We start from the raw sequence: 15483 nt of genomic DNA, 5'->3' as shown, positions 1-15483 counted from the left end.
ACTGTTTCTATCATTGCATTCATTAAATCATTACTCTTTGAACAAAATGAGTTGTTGAGGGCCCATCAATGGCTTTACGTAGCATTACTAGTGCTCTCACACTCAGCTTCCTTAAAAATGTTAGTTTAGGCACTGTGGGGTAAGGGCCCTTGCCCTCTGAGAAGAGGCCAAAGGACCTAGGCTTGTTCACCCCTGAGAAGAGCTGGCATTGGAGAGACTTCACAACAACTTGCAAGGAATTGCTGCGCTCAGTTGGCATGAGGTGAATCAAGGGAGATTCAGACTGAATATAGGAAAAGCCTTTCCTCCCTGGGGACAATCCATCTGTGGGACAGGTTGCCCAGAGAAGAGAGGTCTGTGAATTCTCCATTCTTAGAGGTTTTAAAGATTTGAATAAATATAGGTCTGAGGAACCTAGTCTGGCTTCATAATGGTTGATATTAATAACCTTCTGAAATCCTTACTATGGTCCTGTAGTTTTGGGAATCTCAGCACATGATAAACAAGGATAGATGAGGATGGTAAGGAAAAGTCAGAACAAATGAATGCAGACAGCACACAGGTTGTGAAAGACTGAAGAACATAACTGAGCATACAAAAATGCCCTAATCTTTGTTATGTTGGATATGATTCAACCCTGGATTAGAGAGTATGGTACAGTCTTGTCATTTAATTTTGTAAGATTCCCTTTAAGGCTCCAAGGTCATGAAGAAATCAGTTTACATTGGCAGTTCTTTGTGCTGGTGACGGAAATTGATTTTGCTCCTCTTGTGAAGGAGCATGAGCCGAGCCTTTGCATTGCTGCTCATGCATGTGCTTTAGCCCTAACAAAGAACAGGATGCCAGCAGGTTTCTGAGCATGAGAGATACCCTTGCTGAAATTCTAAGTCTCGCTGTTAATAAAGACTTGGCTGGTTGTTAATTGCTGTGGTACCCTGTTGGTGACTGTACCTCCGTGCTTAAGCACTGTAAATGCTTAGTTGGTATTTTTCTTTGGCAAAGTGACATAATGAAGACCTTTATTTGCCTCAAGCACTTCACAAAACAGACATCTTTCCTGACAAGAGTAATTACAACAGATCTGTATTCATTTATGTTGCCATGCTACTTAGGTAAGTGGTACAAACAAAAAGAATGGGAGATGGATGAGTACTGTGTCAGGAAAATAAGACTGCAAGAAGCACAAGGGTCATAAAAGACATAGAGTGAAGAATAAAAGGTGGGATAAATAACACCACATGGGAAGGAACAAGGACAAAGATGAGGGAAAGAAGGTGAAAAAACAAATGAAGACTATGAGAAAAATTAGAAATTTAATTGATAGCTAAATTTTTCAAGAAAAAAAGCGTGTAAAAATGGATTCAAGTATTATGCCAATAACTGTTTTAAGACTGTAAATGCTTCTAAGAGTTACAGTGCCTGTTTTAGTGAGAACTGTTGGTGATAGGTGGATGGTTGGACTGGATGATCTTGTAGGTCTTTTCCAACCTTGATGTTTCTGTGATTCTGTGACAAATATCCTCTATCTATGACTACAGAAAATTGGAGAACTTATTTCAAAGTTCAATGACAAAAGATGTGGCCACTAAAATGCAAAAAAAAAAAAAAAAAAAAAAAAAAAAAATTCCCTTTGAAATAGTTGGTAAACAGTGGAAATGATTGGTGTTTCATGTGCAAGCAAATGAAAGGCTAAAAGTACAAATTCTCTATCTTCTAAATTAAGATGAAGTTTTAGAAGGTCATGGGATCTCATCACATTGATCTCGTCCAGAACTTATGCATGCTGATGGGATCACATAGAAGAGACTTTGTGTGAGTGGAAGGGGTGGAAGGGGAGAGACAGGAATGTCTTTCAGACTGTCCCAGAATACAAGATCATATTTCTCTTTTTAATATTCTTTCTGTAATATTCGTTATAAAAAGGGATGTGGCTGACATCCTGTGAAATTATTAATATCTGTGGATAGCAAGAACTATAAATATGTTCTGCTGCACATTGTCCTGATTGCAGTTCATACTAAAATATGGTGATCCCCAGAGACAGTATTTTCATAGGACATGAAATGGCTTTAGGATGTGAGGAAACAGCCTCAGGTTGTGCTGGGGGAGGTTTAGATTAGATGAGAGGAAGAATTTCTTCACAGAAAATGGTTAGGCATTGAGACAGGCTGCCCAGAGAGGTGGTAGAGTCACCATCGTGAAGGTTTGAGATGTGTGGGCGTGGTGCTTGGGGACATAGTTTAGTGGTGGGCTTGGTAGAGTGAAGTGATTGTTGAACTTGATCTCATGGGTCTTTTCCAAATTAAATAATTCTGTGATTCTGTAGCCTGGTACCAGCACTCTATGAGCCTTCCCTTTTTGGAGAAAAGAATGACCTGCAAAGGACTCTGTTTGTTGGCAATACAGAATAGGGCTCTATTTCATGATGAATAGAAAAGAAACTCCCCAGACTCTTTTGTTTGAATCCACTTACAGGAAAAAAAAAAAAAAAAAAAAAAAAAGAGAAGATAACATTATAGCAAGATAGCATCATAAGAAGGCTGCAGAAAGCTTCTTGTGTTGTATTAAATAAGAGGAAAGACTGAATATTTGTCACCTTTTTATTCAAAATGGAAATCTGAACCAGAGAGTATGGAAGGACACTAAGTGCCTCTTATCAATAGCAATCACCGTTGTGCTCTTGCACAGCTGGCACTCTCCTGACTCAATTATTGTCTCTTGCACACCTCACTGGTTTTGTTTCCCACAATATCCCATATAGCTGCTTCTCCAAAAATGATGGCCTCCCCATTCTGCCTCACTGCACGATTTTTTGTTCTGTTTTTCTTGCTGGTTAAAACTTTCCTATCCTAAAGTATAAACCAGGAGGGCTCTTTTCTTTTCCTCTTTCTGATTTTTCTCTTCCGGGGAGAATGTCAGTGAATAGGTTATGTTTCAGTGATGACAGTTAATTTCCATTGCTAGCCAGTTTTATAATAATGACTTCAATGTATTAGTGTTTTAGAATCTTGTATGTAGGTTTCATTTCCCATGCTCTTAATATACTAAGATGAGTGTTTCTCCAATAGACACTAATTTTTAGATAACAAATACAGGCAGTGCATCATTCACAATATTTAACAGTAATAATGGTAGCCTCATTAGATAATGCAAATCCAGGCTTTTTTATCAGAGAGATGATCCAAATGATGAACTTGAAATTGCTCTGAGAAAGAGGCATATAGATAGGGCTTACTTGGAAGGTTGGACTTGATGGCTGTCATCCCTGGAATGCACTTTATTTGAGAGTCTACCTCCAAGAGGATTATGAAATGGTTTTGGGAAGAGGGTAGGAAGTGTTCGTTCTCATATTGATAAATGGATGAGTGGAACTTGTTTACAAGAAGGAGCAGCAAAAAGGAGAAGTACAAGATGTGACTTTCATCATAAAAGTTAATCGTGGGAAAACATCTCAATGTGTTTAGAACAATTCAATTCCCACAATGTGTTCTGTTAATGCTGCAATTGTGTTATGTATGCATGGAAGCACACAAAGCACTCTACTTTCCAAATGCTTTATTTTGTCCTTGAACAAGTAAAGAACAATGCTTTAAATTGTGGAAATCCAGATTCTAATCTTATGCTTTTCTCTCTGTGTTTTCTCCTTTCACTTATCCAGGGAGTAAACTTTTGGTTACAAAGACACAATTACTGCTCTGAAGGAATGATGAAAGGTGTTTTGACGTGGAGGTTACCACAACTGCTTCATTACGGGAAAAAATTGAGAAGCTGCATTGATTTACCATCTACTGTGTTTTAGCCACATCCTGTAGTGGAACTTGACCATGAGAGCCAGTCTGATATGTGGTTTGTTTTTTTGTTGTTTTGTTTTCTTAAGATCTCGAAAGTCCCATTTTAAGAAATTATCATACTAAGCACATACCTCAGTCTTCATAGATCTGCTGATGTGGGCATGTAATGCCTGCAGCCTCTTATGGTGTTGAGCATTCCAGAAAAAGGCTTTGGTTTAAGTTAGGATGTTCAGTATTTCTGAGGACATGTTAGATGAAGGTACAAATTGTCCAGGAAATGAGATAGAACTACATTTTTACAATGTATGAATTGAGGATGCACTTCATGGACACAAGAGAAGCATCTGGAACTTCAAAGCACTATGTCCTAATGCTCTAGATTGATTGGTATTCAAACACATGAATAGGCCACATTGAATTTAACTTTCAGATAAGGTATTCACATATATGCATTCTTTTTCTGAAGTAGGTGTTTCTGCACCCATTGGTTGATAATATTACACGTTATGCAAAAATATTTTGCAACTACAGTATATTTTATGCACTCATATCTCCTGCTATTCATAACTAAGTATCTATTTGTGAAGGCAGGCAGACATGAACACTGGCACAGGACTTGTGCTTAAGTGGTCATAAGTGGTCATATAGATATGTACATTCCTTCTTTAACTACAAGCTTGCACAGCACTGCTGAAGTATGTGGCAACTCATGTTGTCCGAGTGGAAACAGCCATAGATACTGATCTCCCAAACCGTCCCTGTCACCGTAATGGACTTTCAGTATTGACAGCTGTTTTTTGTGTTTCTTTTTTTTTTTTTTCTTCTTGAGTTTGCTGCTGGAATGTGCTGATATTTACAAAGCTCAGTCTCCCAGTAATAACAGATATTCTTTGAAAGGAGGCAGAAGGATAAAAAAAACAGTGGAATCCAAAATCAGATTAATGTAATGTGTATTTCCATCTTATGACTAGTAACAAGATGGCACGTTGGCATGTTAACACTTGAAGTTTAACTACAAGTTTTTAAAATGAAGCAATGATGTATGCGTAGGTTTCTCTCCCTTTGCATACTATCCACCAGAAAACGTGCATCATTTTCACAGCACTCAGGCAATTAAAACCTACTACTTGCTATTGAATTAATTGTTGAACTAAAACATCATGCTTCTTTCCTAGCATTTATGCATAATCTCCCACCATGAATTATAAATGTTGATAATGAACCTGTCCATTTTGTATCATCTTAGGCTTTCTATTATTAGATTTCATTTCAAAATGATTAGCATAAGATATATAAAGCACGCTTCATTCTTTGTGGTTTGTACCATGATTCTCTTTCAATTCTGCCACAGCCTAGTATGAAAACCATCAGACCAATATTGGAAGACCGTGTTTATTAATTGAATTGGTAGACCATGTGGCTGAGGATCAGGAACTAAAATTCCAGTCTTACCTTAAATCGCTAACAGAAAATTTTTAAATGTGAGATTATCAACTGAAACAGAGATCCTGGCTATTATTTTTTTGATACCTTATGGTGAAAAGTGTTGTCTGACTGCTACAGAGTCTGTTCAGTTTTCTTTTGCTAAGCAGAAGTTAACTTGTTAGATGTGCTGTCTATGGCAAACAGGCTGGGCACTGCTTTACGTACATCATTGTTTTGTGTTAAACTTCCTCAGAATGCAAAATGAGGTACTTTGTTCTGATTGCTTTATATGCACAATATCGCTTTGACCAAATTCCTCAGTCAGAATTGAGGTGCTGCTAAATTCTAAGTAAAAATAACCTTCTTTTGTCGCCCTAAATAGACAAAGTGGGCTGCGTTACATGATGATTTCTTTGACAGTTCACTTATTTCCATATACTATAATGTATAGAGCACCACAAGATACTGAAAATATAGCTTAATGTATTTCCAAAGCTGCTTGTGCAATCTTTAAAGCCTGAATTCTATTCTTCGTACTACTATGGATGGCATATGCTTGGAAGTACCATGATTGACTCCTGCACAATAATCACATTACATTCAGAATAACGCAATTGCTGGGAAATATTTCACATACACCGGAGGGTTCTCAAGTTAAACCTCCATACTAAGGTATGGATCATGTTTAACCTTCTGGGCTTTTAAAAAGTGTAAACCTTGACCTGTATTTCTAACTTGCAGAGGAAGGATTTTAGTATTTCGATTTTCTATGGTTGTGGGTGGAGGGAGGGAGATGTACATGCTGGGTTTTGCTACTAATCCTTTGGAAATCCTTTAGTGCCTTAAGGAGGCAGAGGGGAAACAGACCTTAGGATTACGGAAATTTGTTCAAACCTCTTTCCTGCTTCAGCAGAGTTCCTTTAAAATGTATTGTGCCTTTGGCTCCAAACATATTTGCATTAGAAATCAGTAGCAATAGGATTATGGAAAGGAATTTTTGTCCCCACAAAATTGTTAGAAAAGAAAGTATACTGTTTATTATGTAGGGTGTGAATTAAAAATATAGCTGACTTAAGTTTTATCACTGTCTTCCATGCCTAAACCATTATTTGCTAACGAGGATAATTGCAAGTTGGAGATAGAATTAGAAAAGAAGAGTAAGTTTAAATGTACTGGATGAGATACTTGTACCACAAATCTCCATTGGTCTCCCTGGGACCAAGATTTCATGCAATCTACTTGGCTTAAGAAATGCTCAAATCTGATAGGTATACAGCAATATTATACAGCTCTGTTTAACATTTTCTAAATACGGAGGGGGGGGAAGAGAGATGAGTAGTTGTGAAGACTTTCTTTGATTTGGAGTCATTGGGATCAGTGGTATAAATCTCTGTTCGATGTTATTTTTGTCTGTAAGAGACTCTTGTTATTGGAATATGAATATGCAAATATAAATTCCAACGTGAGAGGGTACTGTGCAGTGTGAACTAATGGATGCTGAATATCTGCATTTCTCTGCTCTCAGAATAGTGGTTGTGTCTTTTTTTAAATGAGGGAAAAAGTAGTTCACTGGTTAAAACCACTCCTGTGCAAAAAGTCTTTGAGAGGTCGTTCATTTTCTCACTGGTGTTCCTAAGCAGATCTTAGGAGAAGTTAATCAGCATTTGGCTTGGAGATGGGGAGGGAATTTTATCTTCTAGGAATTAAAAAATAGTTTGTTGGCACAGAGCTACCAAAAGAAAAAAAGTAAAAAAGAAAAAAAAAGCTGATATGAAACTCAGAGGAGTGGTTGTCTATTTCTCTCCTTGTGATGACAAACAAGTTTTAAAAAATATGTGAATAGAAAATATTATTACACAGCTCACAGTATATAAGACAAGATGCAGCATGGAACAGATTTTTATGGCTTGTTTATAGATTAGGTTTCTGTCTTTTGTTTGGAATTTGGAGAGAGAAAACATGTAAATTAAATAAGGAGTAAAAACTCTACTCACACTGACTGAAACAAAGATATTTCCCCACCTCCTGGGCATTAATGAGAAATCTGGGATAAATAATGTATGCAGATGTATTTTGAGCTCTACTGCTGTGCAGCTATTCAGCTCTTCTGCACAGCCACTGGTGTTGTAGTTAACATGAATCATTGGGGATGCAAGTTGGGGTCCATTTCAAGAGGTGCCAAAGAATTCACAAAAAGGCTGGGGTTTATGGTTTGATACTTATTAAACAGATGTACCAGATAGATGTTTTTGGAGGGAAAGGGTTGTAAATAAATGCAAAAATTTTAAACTCTTACCCATGATTACCCTGTAATTGGGTGTCAAAGTGGAGAAGCTAACCAAGAAGTTTCAGTAACAAGACAGAGACCACTCTTGATTTTTATTTGATCATGGATAACTTTTCAATAAAGATTTCCACTTTAAGGCATTTATCATGGATGTGAATTGTACATATGTATTAATTTTCAATGTAACTAGGGTGAATACAGAATTGTAATGAAGTCACAAAGTCTACTTGATGATTATCACAGATTTGTAACTCTCACAAATTATGTAAGATATGTTGACATTTTATCTTGTTAACAAGATGTATTTTTCTATGTTAGTTAAATGTATAATTTGTACAATTTTGTATATTAAATGTATTCATATTTTAAATTAAAAACTTTATAATTTTAATTATTTTTAACTCCAAAATGGTGGTGGAGCTTTTAAATATAGTTGTAAACACAACTGTATCCCTTCATAGCAACCAAGAAAGTCTCCATTTTGAGGAAGGGTTGTCAACTATTGGCTATTTGATCGGCTACCAGGATAAGGATACTGCTCAGTCTTTAGTTCTTGCTCCTCTTCGTAGAAAAGCTGCCATTCAGCTTCTGATAACTTTACAGAATTAGCATGAGTTAATCGAACAGTACTGGCTGTCTTTTTATTGTAGTTTCTCAGGAAGTAGGAAACATGAGCCTTTACTGGCTTGTGGAATTTCGGATCCAGTTCTGACATATCAAGGGGCTGTGCAAATTTCCAGTGTATAGGACAGGAACTGGGGACAGGAGAAGGGTACAACAGCCAGAAATCCAGTAGTTGTGTAAAGCACAGAAGGAATCTGAGTGATTCAGCTTTATCCTCTGGAAGAAAGAAGTCTCAGATCTCTTTCACTCTCACTACTGATGCTTTTTTTTTTTTTTTTTTTTTTTTTTTTTTTTTTTCTGATGATTGTGCTGTAAAATATGCAAAGCAAAAAAGCAAAAGCAGGTGGAAAACGTACATTGCGTGTTCTCTGAGCTCCTGTATTTGAGAAGCCATTTTCCAGCTCTCGGCATTCATACTGTTGAAAGAAGAGTTCCAGCTACCATTGGCAGGTTGGTAAAATCACATATTTTTCATTGGAATTTTGTTGAAAGTTTTTGTTGAGGGAAGCAAGCACGTCTCTAGGTTTTCTCTCATCTAGCCTGTTTGGAATATAATTAATTTGCCACTGGTGTTATGTCAGTATAAAGCTTAAAGATCCTATAGGAAGAGGGTGCAATTTCAATTAACCTCTGTCCTGTTTTCACCAAGTTATGCCAAGATGAGAAGAAACACAGTGTCTGCAGAATATTCCAAAACTACGTAGTTCTCCAAAGCTGCATATGTATTTTTAGGTAAATTCATGAGGTGACGGCATCAGGCTATAACTGGGTCTTCTGGAGCAGCTGAAACAACAATTTTCATCTCTTAGTGAACAGAACAGCATGCATCTGTTCACTTAGAGCACGGGTAGTAAGCAAAGGCCTGTATTATGAAAGAAAATGCAAAAACGAACAAAGACATATGATTTTATGTTTGTTCTTAACTTGAAAGTTTTACAGTTTTCTGAAATGTTCATTTGATGTGTTCTTTGAGTCTTTCAGTCTCCTTACGCATTAAGATGAATGTTCTAGCTTAATACTAAACAAAAAAAAAAAAACATTTTTCTTTGTTGTTTCAAAAAACTGGGCAGTACTAGGAACCTGAACAATGTTACCACCTAGAAGCCACATAAACAGAGAGTCTGTCTTGACTTTGTGAGCATGAAACAAAAGATGCTCTTTAACTCTGAATCGTTAAGCAAACTAATGCATCACGTACAACATACTGGACCTACTGTGGGACCATCAGGAATATATTTTACTGAGGTTCAAAATTCATCTTCTGATTGGAAAGAAAAGTCTTACGAAATGAGTATTTTTTCCAGTATTTAGGGTGATGTGTGACCTTCATGTCTTCCTGAATGTACCACCTACATTAATGTGGTAGCCCGTTTTACTGAGTTAGCTATGAAATCCTGCACAGGAATATGTGTTTAGGAATGCCAGTGGTGATGCAGCAATTACTTAAATGAGTGTGTTAATAACCAGGGATCAGTGAACCTTTGACTAATTCTCTAATTCCACTCATGCAGACAGCACAGTTTTCCATGGCATTTGAGACAGGAGTCACTACTGCTATAGGAAATGCAGAAAAGGAAGATGTTTCTCTTTGACTTGTTAGAGCAGTGCTCAGGTATGTTACATAACAGCTTTTTACATGGCTTTGGTCCACTGGTAGTTGTTGATGAGAAAGCTGGTATACTTTGATGATGCATGTTGGGATGACAGCAGCCATTTGGATGGTGCAGTATTTAATGCATCTTCAGCCTGAGACCAGCAGTAGTTCATAAACTGGTTCCTTGGTTACATTTATGACATGCTTTGAGTTTAGGGAGCTGTTTAAAATATATTAGCTGGATTATGACATGAATAATAATAAAGCATTAATATTTAGCCTGTTAGCTAGCAATTGAGCTCAAGTGTTGTGCAGTAAAACTAGGAATTGGAAAAGTCAGGGAGTCTGACTAAAAAATCCAATTTTAACCCCTTTCAAAAAGATTAAGTTTACTTTTTACCTCATGGCTTTTCAAGTGGCTGCTAACATTGGAAAAACAATTTGATTCTGACTGTTGTTTTTATTTTTATATTTCCCCAAATCCACACTTTTCTTAAGGAATGGCTTGGAATAAAGTTTGTGACACTGTCACTATTCAGTATTTGCACGTTTCCAGTTATCTCCACTGGGGAAAGCTATTAAAAGTAACGGATGCTGCTTCTGAATGAAGATGTTCTGGGCCAAATGCTGCTCTCAGCTATGTCAGTGGAAATATGAGTATTATAAAGCCCGTGTAATGAACGATTTTACAGTGGTATAACTGAGTAAGACTTTGTCCTGTTGATGTGCTTACACTATGGAAAGCATTAAGTTTTTTTTATCTGCCTGTAGCTGTCTATGTCAGTCTACATCTGCTATATAGAGCATCCAAAGGAGGGCTACAAAGATGGTAAAGGCTATGAAGAACAGCTGAGGCCCCTGGTTTACTCAGCCCAGAGCAGAGGAGCTGAAAGGAGGCTTCATGGCAGCTGCAGCTCCTCACAGGGAGTGGTGGGCAGCGCTGAGCTCTGCTTTCTGTGACAAGCAACAGGGCCCAAGGGAACAGCATGGAGCTGTGTCAGGGGAGGGGCAGCTGGGGTTAGGGAAAGGGTCTGCACCAGACAGCAGTGAGCATGGAATGGGCTGCCCAGGGCAGTGAGCATGGCCCATGCTGCCGATGTGTTTGGATAATGCTTTCAGTCATAGGGTTTGGGTGATGCTGTTGGATGATCCTTGTGTGTCCTTTCCAACTCAGGATATCCTGTGATATCCTGTGATCCTGTGAATTCCAAGGGACTTCTGCCTTTAATCTCCTGCTTCTTCTATTCAATCTACAACTTGCAATTCTTCTTCTGCTGGGACAATCAGGTGTGCCTGTGGCTCAGAGATAGCATTGTGTGGCCGGGCTTTGTGTTCAGATGGCATAACCACACTGTACATGAGCTGTAAGCAGGTCTTGTGATTGATCCAGTGCTTTGAATTTGCTTAGTCATTTAATCAGTGTCAGAGCAATTTGTTCTAATATTTCAGAGCAATAGAGTGTGATCCTTATGTAACTGCTGGTGCACTCAAGGCACGACAGGATTGTCTGAGGTCGGCTATGTGGGTGGGAGATGAGTATCCAAGGTTTTGTGCTCTTAGCGGACGACCCCCGTTTTGTAAGACAGGTAGAGGTGCAGAGCCGCACTTTCTGAAGTGGGCAGAGAAGAAAGCATTCTCAAATCCTCCCGCTTTAAACAGTAATAATAATAGAGAATCGGGGTTTGTTAGCTGGCACCGTGCCGACAGAACGAAGCGCTGCAGTCGGGTCCCGTCGGTCGCCTCCCGCAGCGCAGCCTTCAGCCGGCGCGGGCTGCGCGGTGCTGAAGGGACAGCTCCGCGGGGCGCGCCGGGCTGCGGGGGCTGCGCGGGGCGGATCCGCGGGCAGCTCCCACCGCGATCACTTCCGTGTCAGCGCTGCCGCCTCCGCGCCGCGGGATCGCGCAGCGGTCGGGGGCTGCGGGGCGGAGCGGGGCCGCCCTCCCCCTCCCCCCACACCCCCAGCACCAGCTGCTGCGGCACGGAGACGGCAGCGGCACCCCCTGCCCCGCCCCGGGAGGAAGGAAGGAAGGGAGGGAAGGAGGCGGGGAGTGCGAGTGTGCGAAGTGGGAGAAACTCCCCCCGGCTCGCTCGGGGGACTGGGGGGAGTGAGGGCTTTTTTTTGCTTTTTTTTTTCTCCCCCCCCGAAGCCACGTAGCAGCAGGTGACTGGAGCCCGCCCGGTCCCGGCCGTGGCTGGGTGTGCATGCGGCGCGCTCCCTCCTCCCCTCCCCTCCCGCCCCCCGGCTCATTCTTTATACCGGGGGAGCGTGTGCACTGCGGTCCTTGCTCTGGGAATTGCTGCTGCGCTTCCGATTCGTCAGGGACTTTCCAATCACCTGCCTCTGCCACCCTCTCCTCTGCTCTCTTTGTACTTTATTTTCACGTGCTCTTTACTAACACGGCTATTTCTAAATCCCGCTTGGATTTATTTCGTCCTCTTTCTTTTTCATAATCTTTTTTTTTTTCTTTTTCTGCTGGGGGCGGATGGCGGAGGGGAGCCCGCCGCCTGCATCTCCCTAAGGGCAGCATCCCGGCAGCCAACCCCGCGCCGCCGCAGCCGTCCATTCATTTTTATGGTCACGGGCAGCCTATCCCGGTAGCAGAAGGTGCAGAGAAGTGGGGTAGCAGAGAGCGAGCGAGGGAGAGACCCGCGCGGCAAGAATGGCCGAGAGAAAGAGGAACTGGAATAAAGAAGACGACCTGCCCGTGTATCTGGCCCGGCCGGGGACCACGGCGCAGACACCGCGGCAGAAATACGGGGGGATGTTCGCCTCGGTGGAGGGGGCCTACGAGAACAAAACCATCGACTTCGACGCCTACAGCGTGGGGAAGAAGGGATCGCGCACCCCGCGGAGCGGCAGCCGGCACGATATGCTGGACGGGGGGGACAACTACAGCGAGACCGCCAGCGACATCAGCGAGGTGTCGGGCTCCGTCATCAGCTCCCCAGGGGAACGGGAGGACAAGACTCCGGGCGTGGAGATCCGCTTCCCGCTGGGGAAGGAGCTGCTGCAGGGTCCCGACAATGGGCAGGTGAGCGGGGACACGGGGGACGGGATATGGAATGTTTTTGGGAGGTCGAGGAGGCTCTGCCCTCCCGTCCTGGCAGGGGGATGCTGTGGGAACGGCCCGCCCGGCCTGGGTACTGTCTCACTCGTGAGCTTCCTGGGGGTGTTTTGCGGGGGGACGCGACAGAAATCGTTTTTCCTTTGTAAGTGATGGCGATGAGTTTTTTCCTTCGTGCCGGTAGAATGCCGGCCGGGCGGGGGCGGAGCCGCAAGGTCGCCCCTGTCGCCCCCCCCCCCCCCCCCCCCCCCCGCCCGGGACGGAGCGACTTGGCCCCGCCACGCGTGGGATTGCTTCCTCCGAAGCCTCCGATGCCCTCACTGTGCCCCGGGTGGGGTGGCGATGGGGGCGGCAGCTGTGGGCAGGATGGAGAGGGCTCACCACCTGGGTTCGTTTTGTAGACTTAAGGAAAAAGTGAGGCCAGGGCGGGGGAGCTGCGCCTCCATCTATTCCGATCGTAGCAACTGAGCCGGAGGCAGAGCCAGGCCGGCTCCGGGGCTGTCATTGATATCCCTTTAGGAAGAACCGCGGCCTTCAGCCGTGTCTCCGCACCGCCGCTTGGCACCGCTCGCGGCCACCCGCCTGCGGCCGGGCTGGGAGCTCCGCTCCTCGCGTGAATAGGGGTCCGATCTACCCGGTGCTCGGCAGCCCGGAGGGGACACGGCTCCGCGCCCACCCCGCGCACTGCGGCGACCTTGGTGTCTGTGCAGAGCTGCACTGCGGTGTTTCCCACCCCACCCGCACCCCTGTGTCGGAGCAGCGGGGAGGGCGCACCCTGACCATCCCCCATCGCTTGGGACACCCGCGATGCCTCGGAGCGTGTTGCTCTGGCAGGTCCCCAAAGTTCTAAGGCTGTGGGGGCGAGGATAAGCTGGCAGCACAGCGGACCTTGTGTAGTCTCTGGAGCGCCGAGCAGGGATGATCTGGAGAGGGGATGCGTAGGGGAAGCGACCTGGCTGGGAGATGCCACGTGCCTGTGTGCGTGTCGCAGCGCCGTGTGCGCAGTGTCCTCCCCTCGTTTGCACGGCGGGGATTAACTCGGAGGCAGCTCCGCGGTGCCTTTCGCCCTCCCCGGATCCCACCCCGCACTCCCGACGCACGGGAGCCCCGCTGTGCCCGCAGCCCGCGATAGGGCGGCGGCGGGGCCGGGGCCGTGGGCGGCGTTTGCCAGCGCCGGTGTGGGAGGGAGTGGCTGGGTTGATGGGCAGGGAAAGGGGGGCCGAGGAAGGGGGATGTAGGGGTGGGGGACAGGAGGGAAGGAACCGCTTCCTGGGTTGAGCCGAGCGAATCCCGCTCCGACCTGCAGCCGGGAGGGCGCTGCTGCCGCCGGGAGAGGCAGCGCCCGCCGACCCCCCCGGGAGCCGCGTCCCTGTTTTATTGCAGCTGGAAAAAAAGGTGCCGGCTCCGCCTGGCGCTCCCCTTCCTCCGGGCGAGGAAACTTTGCCTCCATTACACAGCTCCGCCGGGTCCCACCGCCCCGCCCCAGCATCCGAATTATCCTTATTCCCGTTATCCCCACCGTTATTTTTCTCTCGCTGTTTGGGGCGCGTTCCGGGCGGGAGCCGACATGTCTTACCAGGGCAAGAAGAGCATCCCCCACATCACGGTAAGCGCAGCCCGGCGGTGTACCAGCGCCTTTGTTAGCGGGCAGGGAACGGCGGTCAGCGGCCGCGCAGAGTCCGCGGGGGGCGGCGGGGAGCGGGGCTCGGGGGTTGCCGGCTGCGGGGCCACTGCCTCCTTCCACAGCTCTGCGCTGGGTTCGTTTTCGTTTCATTCATTTGATTTCGTTACTATACCGCATCCGTCTGGTTTGATGGCGGGCGATTTCGCTATTAATTTTTCCCCGTACCTCGCCTTATAGCTCGGGCCCGACGGCGGTGGTTTGGGGTCGGGGGGCCGCCGGGCTCGGCAGAACAAAAGAGGGAGGGGACGCTGCAGCACGACGTGCCCCCGGCAGCGGGCAGGGGCGGGGGCCGGGCTGGGCCGGGGGTGCGGAGGGGCGGGGGGTGGGGGGGAGCGTGGAAAATGAGAACGCCATGATGCCAGCGCCCACACCTCCGCGCTGGGAATGCATCAGGCGTGTCGAGATCAGGAGTCAAAGGGTTAATCGTCACCATCCTCCTCCTATGTGCATCCAGCGGGACCACAATGGAAGAGCTCTTTCCACGGCAGAAAGAAAGGATCTGGGTCCTTTATTCAGTATATTGTTCCCCATAGACCTATAAAGGCGAGGCGGAGCTGGCGGGGAGGGGGCTTCTGTGGGCGATCTCTCCCTAGTGGGGCCATGCAGAGATGATGTGGGGTCTATCCCTGAGCTGGGCCCTGCTTTGCTCTCAGGAGTCGGGGTGGGGGTGATGGAGAAGGGGTTGGGGCACTGAGTGAGAGCTTCTGGAGCCGGGGATTGGGCTGTGGGTGGGTGTGGTGGCTACAGAGCCAACGCTGCTGTTCAGGACCGGGGGGAGGGGGTGGCTTTCAGGAGGGCTTCTCGCTTTGGGAGAAGGCAAAATGTACTCTGAAGGCATCACTCAAGCCAATGTGATGTGGCTGTGAGCACCTGAGCACCTTTATCTCTTGTAATTGGAAAAAAAATCCTTTAGCTCAAATATTTGGACATGAAGGGAACAGCCCTTTTCTGAAAGCAGGGCTGAGTGGTACCAGTGGGTGCAACAGCTGCAGTTCTCCCCTACCAATGGACAC

The 15483-nt window shown here is 45.1% G+C and overlaps 2 protein-coding genes across 8 annotated transcripts in view; both read left to right on the top strand.

The window, feature by feature from the left end:
• The window catches only part of C4H4orf50 (chromosome 4 C4orf50 homolog), a 77598-nt gene extending 69823 nt beyond the window's left edge, over positions 1–7775 (top strand). For all 6 annotated transcript variants that reach the window (XM_048943119.1, XM_048943118.1, XM_048943120.1 and 3 more), the window contains one exon: positions 3659–7775. The gene's annotated coding sequence lies outside the window, so the exon portion shown is untranslated. The remainder of the gene's footprint in view (positions 1–3658) is intronic.
• A 4007-nt stretch (positions 7776–11782) lies between these two features.
• The window catches only part of CRMP1 (collapsin response mediator protein 1), a 43245-nt gene continuing 39544 nt past the window's right edge, over positions 11783–15483 (top strand). Inside the window, exon 1 of one of the 2 annotated variants that reach the window (XM_048943144.1) lies at positions 11783–12753. In XM_048943144.1, the coding sequence (XP_048799101.1) occupies positions 12382–12753 (372 nt within the window). In that variant the 5' untranslated portion in view covers positions 11783–12381. Of the gene's footprint in view, positions 12754–14035; positions 14393–15483 lie in introns of those variants that run through there. The other variant, XM_048943146.1, reaches the window with a different exon arrangement.

Source organism: Lagopus muta, chromosome 4 (assembly GCF_023343835.1).
Source record: "Lagopus muta isolate bLagMut1 chromosome 4, bLagMut1 primary, whole genome shotgun sequence".
NCBI classification, from domain to species: Eukaryota; Metazoa; Chordata; class Aves; order Galliformes; family Phasianidae; genus Lagopus; species Lagopus muta.
The sequence above is the reverse complement of the archived record's forward strand: the minus strand, read 5'-3'. Positions and strand labels throughout refer to the sequence as shown.